At 41.6% G+C, this 9,375-nt stretch overlaps 1 protein-coding gene across 1 annotated transcript; it reads left to right on the top strand.

The window, feature by feature from the left end:
• The first annotated feature begins 4,405 nt into the window (after nt 1-4,405).
• Nucleotides 4,406-8,902, top strand: LOC135542456 (N-acetyllactosaminide beta-1,3-N-acetylglucosaminyltransferase 4-like). The gene has a single exon (XM_064969416.1). The coding sequence runs from the start codon at nt 6,709-6,711 to the stop codon at nt 7,786-7,788; it is 1,080 nt and encodes a 359-aa protein (XP_064825488.1). The 5' UTR covers nt 4,406-6,708; the 3' UTR covers nt 7,789-8,902.
• Nucleotides 8,903-9,375: the final 473 nt, after the last annotated feature.

Here is a 9,375-nt window from a genome sequence, read left to right as displayed (position 1 = left end):
GAACAAAACAGACCGAACGAATGGGTCGCTTGTGTCTCTGGCAACCGAACCGATAGAACAAACTATGCAAAATGTTGTATGCAAAACTAACTGCACAGGACTTTTTATTTTTTGAAGTCGTAGCGCAATTGGAGTAGGATTCTATTGCATTGACAGGAACGACTCAGGCCCGTACTCTTCACAGACCGGTGCGCCATAACCAATCAGAGGTGCAGTAGACCTTCAGTATATGTCACAGTGGCGGAGTGGTTGTTCCAATAAAAGCACAACATGTGCATTTCTACCCATCAGTCAGGTAAATAGCTTTTTTTAATGTCTTTAAGGGGAAGTGTTGTATTTTAAGACGGGCATTAACAAGCTAAGTAGCCACTAGGCAGAGCGTAGCATAATTTGTCTGATACGCTGTAATAATGGTATGGGAATAATTCATTGTATTTTGTAAAGTGTTTTCTTTTCAGTTACTTCCTTGCAGAAGTCACTTCCTTCCCTGCACATTTTCAGTCACTTCCTTGCAGAGGTGTGGACTCGAGGCACATGACTTGGACTAAAGTCAGACTCGAGGCACATGACTTGGACTAAAGTCAGACTCGAGGCACATGACTTGGACTAAAGTCAGACTCGAGGCACATGACTTGGACTAAAGTCAGACTCGAGGCACATGACTTGGACTAAAGTCAGACTCGAGGCACATGACTTGGACTAAAGTCAGACTCGAGTCGCAGGTATGATGACTTGCAACTCGACTTTGACAAACATCAATGACTTGTGACTTGACTTGGACTTGAGCCTTATGACTCGACCTGACTTGATATCCTCCCCAAGCCCAAATATTAAAAATGATGCTATAAAAAAAAGTGTGCAGCGCACCGACTCTTCATTTAACGGATTACAGTTTGAATCGGAAACTCATCAGTCTATTCTTGTTCTGAGAAATTAAAGCTATTCCAAGCGAGAAATTGTCAAGACACTGAAGATCTCGTACAACACTGTGTACTACTCCCTTCACAGAACAGCGCAAACTAGCTCCAACCAGAATAGAGTGAGCAAGAGGACAAGGTTATTAGACGCCTCACAAGTCCTCAACTGGCAGCTTCATTAAATAGTACCCACAAAACACCAATCTCAACATCAACAGTGAAGAGGCGACTCCAGGATGCTGGCCTTCTAGGCAGAGTTCCTTTGTCCAATGTCTATGTTCTTTTGCCCATCTTTAATCTTTTGTTTTTATTGGCCAGTCTGAGATATGGCTTTTTCTTTGCAACTCTGCCTAGAAGGCCAGCATCCCAGAGTTGCCTCTAGTCTTCAGCAAGCACACTAAAAATCTTATGTAAGGGTGCTAGAGTGGCCTTGCTTTCAGCAAGCACATTAATGATTGCACAGCAAGCACATTAATGTCAAAGCAGAAAGGCACGCCCTTCTGGTCTGCTCAAGGTGACTATAAAGGCACCTTCCCTTCCGGGCTTGTAGCATAACTTCTTAAAAACGCGGGTATAGTTCAGGACTAGCATACATAACGGTATCAAGCAAAAATAGCGTTTTAGTGACAGATGTACAAACATTGCTTGCGCATCCTCTTGGACTGGGCTGTGGATGTTTGACACACACTTCAATTCGCACAAACGTTTTGATTGTCAAACTGCGTCTTTTTTTAATAACAAGTAAGTGAATAACCATGTTTTGATTATAATTTTTAAGAATACTTTTTTGTTGTTGTTCAGTTAGCATATAATGGACCCTAATAGATATTTATGTAGTTGGTGCTGTATATTTAAGCAATAAGGCACGAGGTTGTGTGGCATATAGTCCTTGTACAGTATATTGGTCAAGGGCTGTTCTTATGCACGATGCTGTGATGAACACGATGGAAGACTGGAGAGCTGGTTTCAAACGCAGGGCGCAGCAGGTGTTTATTGGAAAGGACCACAGGAGGAGGTCGGTAGATGGGTCCAGGGGCAGGCATAAGGTGGTCCAAAAAGGTAACAGTACAGGTAGGGAAAAGGCTAGAGGCGGGCAAAAACTATCATACACGGAAGGAGTAAATTACGGGAAAACCCCGACTGGAAGTGTCTCAAAACAAACAATACCTCACAATGATGGGGTGCAAAGAGGTGAACTAAATAGTGTGTGATAATGACATACAGGTTTGTGAACAGGTGATTGGGGTCTGGAGAGTGAGCTGCGTTCAGGGGATCTATGTGTTTGGGAGTAAATTGGAAGCAGACGTTGCTAATGCAACGCTGAGTGCCTGAATACAACCCTTAACCATGGTAGATATTGGACGTGTACCACAAACTCCAGAGGTGCCTTATTGCTATCATAAACTGGTTACTAATGTAATTAGAATAGTAAGAATACATGTTTTGTGATACCTGTGGTATGTCTGATAGAGCCTACCACAGCTTATTTGCATGGTATAGTTCAATGTCTATAGTTCATTTTACAGGTTTTATTTCAGCTGCTTTTGAAACCAAAAGTCGAAATTAAAACAGTATAAATACTGTTAACTCGATTTTCATAATAGCAAACTGAAGCTAGGACTGATGGTCTGGTTAGCAAATAGCAAGTCTGTTTACTTGGTTACCACTACTGTAGCTATCAAACTTGCTTGTTACTTCAGTGGATGTTTAACACAAATCATCTCGCTATTCATGTTGAATAAATTAGTCTGTCAATTTAAACTAAGAAAGCTGCTAAATCGTTCAGTTTACATCTAGCCAACATCTTGTCGAGGCTACTGTAATCTGAAATTAGGTGTAAACCTATCAGGGGCTATAGGCTAACTGTCTTTATCTAAGCAAACCATGGCAAAATTCAATTACAATCATAAACTCAGATTTTAATTTGTAGTCTATGCCTATTGAAATGACAAGTCAATCTCCCAAATGGGCCATTTATAACAAATTGTAGTCTTAACACCTGGCACATAATAACAGCACAATTGCCAGAAAATAGGCTAATACCCTGACTACACCGCTGGCATCGCATGTGCGAGTGTTGCAAAATAAATTTAGAAATCTAAGTTATTCAATTATTGCATCCACACTGCTCGTGCGCACCAACGAGCGTCTGCGCTTCCAATCTCTAAAATAGAAGTCAGTTTTATTTGTGACGCAGATCGCACTGCAAGTCCTGCCTCTCCCATCTCCTCATTGGTTTATAGAAGCAGGTACCCACGTGCCATCTCCTCATTGGTTATACCCACGTGGGTGACTGAAAGATGAACGAGGTCGGTGACGGTAGTGGACCTAATTTATGAAAGTTGTGCATTTCAGGTAAATTAACAACTTAATGTTTATAGGAATACCTAGGATAGGATAGGATAAGTAATCCTTCTCACCACCCCCCCCCTTAATGATTTAGATGCACTATTGTAAAGTGGCTGTTCCACTGGATGTCAGAAGGTGAATTCACCAATTTGTAAGTCGCTCTGGATAAGAGCGTCTGCTAAATGACTTAAATGTAAATGTTATATCCCAGGACAAATTAGCTAGCGATCCTAAGCATTTTTTGTTGTTGTAACGTTCCCATTGAGAAAAATCCACAATTCACCCATCCAAAGAATGCATGGATCTGGGGCTTCTCTGAAATGCCACCAGATCCGTGATCGCGTCCGCACTCAGCATGTTGTATAGAAAATTCCACCAGAGCCGTAGAATGGCCGAATTACCGCAACGCCCAGCCTCCACAAACACCTTAAACTTGCTCTATACAGTAACATTTTTGTTCTGAAGGTTGTGGGAGTGTTCCCTGATCATCGCACCAATCTTTCCTGAAGGTTCAAATGGATGGTTTTCTTAACATTCTTTGAACGTTCTCCTTTGGCTGTATTGAAGATAGTGGGGAACGTTCGTGGAATGTTAAAGTTAGGAACGCTCTCTGAAGGTTACAGAGTTTGTAACATTCTGGGAATGTTCTCTGAAGATTACAAAGTAAGGAACTCGATAAATGTTCCCATAGATGGTTTTCTTAACTTTCTCATAAGGATGCATGAATAAAACAAAATATTTAACATTTTATTTAGAAGATGTACACAAACACACACACCACGCAGGATTACACAATTAAATATAAACAATTAACACTTTTTTTATAATTTCAACAATTCTTTATTAAAACAGGTTTGGCGAAATCTGTAACCTTATTGGCACACACATCATGAACACACAACCCACACACAGGCTTAGACCAATTAAATATGAATAATTAACACATTTATAATTTCAACAATTCATTTTTTCAAACAGGTTCAGAGAAATCTGCAATCTGATTGGCCCACACACCGGATTACCCAATTGTCTGGATACCATCTATGGAACAGGGGAGTCGAGGGCTCACTACTCTACAACCTCCACTGCAACCCTCTCCACAACCTGTAAAACAGAGTTCCTAATTAGATAAGTACTATTATCAGGGTTCTTACAGACATTGTATCTTTCCCAAAAATGTAGCATTGTGCATTGATATTCAAATTATGTTATTATGAAAAAATGTTTAACCGATAAAATGTGTTCAGTGCTCTTTGACCAGAAAGTCTGAAATCAATATGCTATTGCTGGGTTTTAAATACAAACCAGATTGAAAAAATATATATAACTCAATCCAATGCTTTAAAGTCAATGATGAGGTGTGCCATTAGTGCACACTTAGGGAGGTAAAGCAGAGTTTCTTAAACTGTGGGTCGGGACCCAAAGTGGGCCCTGGGCATGTGAGAGGTAGGTCACGAGTTAATACATTTATAATCACATACAGTTGAAGTCGGAAGTTTACATACACTTAGGTTGAAGTCATTACAACTCGTCTTTTCAACCACTACAAATTTCTTGTTAATTAACAAACTATAGTTTTGGCAAGTCGGTTAGGACATCTACATCTAACATCTAGTTTGTGCATGACACAAGTATTTTTTCCAAATATTGTTTACAGACATTATTTCACTTATAATTCACTGTATCACAATTCTAGTGGGTCAGAAATTTACATACACTAAGTTGACTGTGTTTTTAAACAGCTTGGAAAATTCTAGAAAATTATGTCATGGCTTTAGAACATACTGATAGGCTAATGGACATCATTTGAGTCAATTGGAGGTGTAACAGTGGATGTATTTCAAGGCCTACCTTCAAACTCAGTGCCTCTTTTGCTTGACATCATGGGAAAATCAAAAGAAATCAGCCAAGACTTCAGAAAATAAATTGTAGACCTCCAATAGTCTGGCTCCAGAAAATCACATTGTATGATTTTTAAGTAATTCATTTGCATGACATAAGTATTTGATCACCTACCAACCAGTAAGAATTCCGGCTCTCACAAACCTGTTAGTTTTTCTTTAAGAAGCCCTCCAGTTCTTAACTCATTACCTGTATTAACTGCACCTGTTTGAACGTGTTACCTGTATAAAAGACACCTAATCATACACTCAATCAAACAGACTACAACCTCTCCACAATGGCCAAGAGCAGACATCTGTGTAAGGACATCAGGGATACAATTGTAGACCTGCACAAGGCTGGGATGGGCCACAGGACAATAGGCAAGCAGCTTGGTGAGAAGGCAACTGTTGGCGCAATTATTAGAAAATGGAAGAAGTTCAAGATGACGGTCTGGGGCTCCATGATCTCACCTCGTGGGGCATCAATGATCATGAGGAAGGTGAGGAATCAGCCCAGAACTACACGGCAGGACCTGGTCAATGACCTGAAGAGAGCTGGGACCACAGTCTCAAAAAGAACCATTAGTAACACACTACACCGCCATGGATTAAAATCCTGCAGCGCACGCAAGGTTCCCCTGCTCAAGCCAGCACATGTCCAGTCCCGTCTGAAGTTTGCCAATGAACATCTGGAATCCAGGGGAGGAATGGGAGAAGGTCATGTGGTCTGATGAGACAAAAATAGAGCTTTTTGGTCTAAACTCCACTCGCCGTGTTTGGAGGAAGAAGGATGAGTACAACCCCAAGAACACCATCCCAACCGTGAAGCATGGAGGTGGAAACATCATTCTTTGGGATGCTTTTCTGCAAAGGGGACAGGACGACTGCACTGTATTGAGGGGAGGATGGATGGGGCCATGTATCGCGAGATCTTGGCCAACAACCTCCTTCCCTCAGTAAGAGCATTGAAGATGGTGTTCCAGCATGACAACGACCCCGAAACACACAGCCAGGGCAACTAAGGAGTGGCTCCGTAAGAAGCATCTCAAGGTCTTGAAGTGGCCAAGCCAGTGTCCAGACCTGAACCCAATAGAAAATCTTTGGAGGGGGCTGAAAGTCCGTATTGCCCAGCGACAGCCCCGAAACCTGCAGGATCTGGAGAAGGTCTGTATGGAGGAGTGGGCCAAAATCCCTGCTGCAGTGTGTGCAAACCTGGTCAAGAACTACAGGAAACGTATGATCTCTGTAATTGCAAACAAAGGTTTCTGTACCAAATATTAAGTTCTGCTTTTCTGATGTATCAAATACTTATGTCATGCAATAAATGCAAATTAATTACTTAAATCATACGATGTGATTTTCTGGATTTTTGTTTTAGATTCCGTCTCTCACAGTTGAAGTGTACCTATGATAAAAATTACAGACCTCTACATGCTTTGTAAGTAGGAAAACCTGCAAAATTGTCAGGGTATCAAATACTTGTTCTCCCCACTGTACCAGTTCCAATTCTGTCTCCTTGTGACTAAAAAGTGGTGTGCTTTCAATTCATTTTCAGAACCATGAGGATCCTCTTCAGAGTCCAGAGTCGCAGTAGATGGTCCCTTGTCATTGGCACTGCGTTGATGATTGGCGTCCTCAGACTATTGCACGTGAACCACACAGATGGGCCCCGGAACACTTCTCCCTCTGACAAACCACCACAGTCACAGTCCGCTGTGGATGTCTTCAAGTGCTCCCGGAATGACACCGTGAACAACATTTCATCCTCTATTCCACCTACCCACCGCAACTTCCTCGTGTACAAACACTGCAGGACATTCTCCCGCCTGCTGTCTCCGACACCTTGTCAGAATGACCTCTTTCTCCTGCTGGCCGTTAAGTCCACAGCCATCCAGGTTGATCGCAGGTCTGCACTTCGGAACACATGGGGGAAGAAGGGATATGTTCAGGGTAAGAAGGTGAAACTATTGTTCCTAGTAGGTAAATCTTCAGACACAATACAGGGTTACCCGCTGCAGCAGGTACTGGAGTGGGAGAGCAGACAGTTTGGGGATATCCTGCAGTGGGATTTTGACGACAGTTTTTTCAACCTGACCCTAAAGGAGATCCACTTCCTCAAATGGTTCCGCCTGGAGTGCCGCTGGGCACACTATGTGTTCAAAGGGGACGATGATGTTTTTGTTCACACCAGCAATCTGGTGGAATATGTTAAGGACAACAAGCCCTCCGAGCAACTGTATGCTGGGAACATCATGTCTGGCTATCCAGTCCGGGACAAACAAAGTAAATATTTCATACCAGTGGAGATGTACCCCAACAAGCCATATCCTCTATACGCTGGGGGTGGGGGCTACCTGATGTCAAATCAGACTGTGCTGAGTCTGGAAGTGGCAGCGTCCAGCATTGACCTGTTCCCCATTGATGATGTCTTTGTGGGCTTGTGCCTACAGAAGATGAACATCACGCTGACGCACCACTCTGGCTTCAAGACCTTTGGACTCAAACAGGGGGTGACACACTTCAACCCCTGCATTTACAGGGAGCTCATGGTGGTGCACAAACTGAATCCCACGGAGATGTGGACAATGTGGTCTCTACAGCAGGACCCAAAGCTGCAATGCTTTAGATCAAGGATGTGAGACATCTGGCATTGTGTGTGTATATCATGCTGTGCTTATCTGTCTCGCTACCTTAAATTGAGAATTCCTTTCATAGATAAATTATCCTTATGAATGGTCTAAAATAGCATACTTTCCTTTACCCAAACTAATATTTGAATGTATTCTGACATTTGGCTTCCCTTATCCTGTATGTTCAGATCAGCACAGACAGTGTAAGATCCATTTAAGAATACTGCGATGCATCTAGTGCCATTTGACACTTCCGTTGAGGACGTTTGTAGAATGTTTCTAGGATTCTATAAGGTTGGAAAAGAGAGATATTGATGGGAAACTTTTAAAAACAGGTAGAGTGGGTTACAGAGGTATTGTTGGGAAACATTAATCAGGACTGAACTCGGGAACTTGACTTCTCTCGGCGTATGTGACATCGATATTAATCAGAAACCTTTTTTTCAGTACCAAAATTGACTAAAAAGTGCAAGTAGATTAATTTTGGCCGTAAAGTCAGTATCTTCCTAAATAGAGGCATAAGGCTATGTAATAGAATAAGTGGTATATCAATACGTCTTTTGATAGCTTCCAAAATATTTTTTTTGAATGGTGGAGGAGTGCCAAGATCAGAGTATATGAGCGAGTTGAGTGGAAGGAACAAAAATGAATAATTTAGGCTATTTTATTAGCCTTTTATTTCAAGGCTATAGTCTACAAATAAATAAATGATGAAGCATTTGCAAGTCCAACACTCTAGACTGGCAGGAACATTAAGCGCCCAGCATTTTAAACAACATTTTGTTGTATTACATCATTTGAGTCTATAAATTGCGCATATAGGCTGTGACTTACTTATAATGAAATACAAATGAAATGAAAAATTCCTTATTAAATGCCTTTGAATTCACTTTCGAAAACACACGTTTGGCCAGAGTCCGTGGCTTCAGCCTCATGAGATGGTACCTAGAGAGCAGGCCAGCAGTGGAGTATACCCTCTATCTATGCACTTGTAGAGCCACTGGGGATGCTGAACACACTTTGGGCATAGCCACGGGACATAGGGGCGCTGAGGGTACTGCAGCGCCCTCTGAAAAAACAAATACAGGAGTGGTAAAGGCACAGTGCACTACTTTGTGAAACAAATAACAATACAAACAATAATAATACAAATACATTTTTATATTGTGATTTATTTCACAAAAGCAGTGCACTGGGCCTTTACTACTCCTATATGAGGACTGCAGCGCAGGGATACTTTTTTTTCTTTCTCTCAAAGCAGCACCCCCAAACATCTTCCTGCAGCTATGCCTTCAGGACACTGGCCAGGCTGGGCAGGAGTGCAAAGTTGTTTTTTTCTATTGGCAGGCCCAAAGGTTTATAGGCAAAATAACCATATCAAAACGGAAAACTCCGTGAAAGATGTAATATGTCAAGATCAATGATTGCCTATTGTATAGATAAAAGAACAAAAATTAACAAAACATTTAAGAGTTCTGATTTGTTGCTTATAATTACTTTGCTACAATGACACACTTACCGAGCTACCCACCTCATTTCTTTCTGATAGCATACATACACGCTGTAATTTGAAATGTGTTTAAAAGGTTAATTTCA

The sequence above is a fragment of the Oncorhynchus masou genome, chromosome 6 (genome assembly GCF_036934945.1).
Source record: "Oncorhynchus masou masou isolate Uvic2021 chromosome 6, UVic_Omas_1.1, whole genome shotgun sequence".
Lineage (NCBI taxonomy): Eukaryota > Metazoa > Chordata > Actinopteri > Salmoniformes > Salmonidae > Oncorhynchus > Oncorhynchus masou.
The sequence above is the reverse complement of the archived record's forward strand: the minus strand, read 5'-3'. Positions and strand labels throughout refer to the sequence as shown.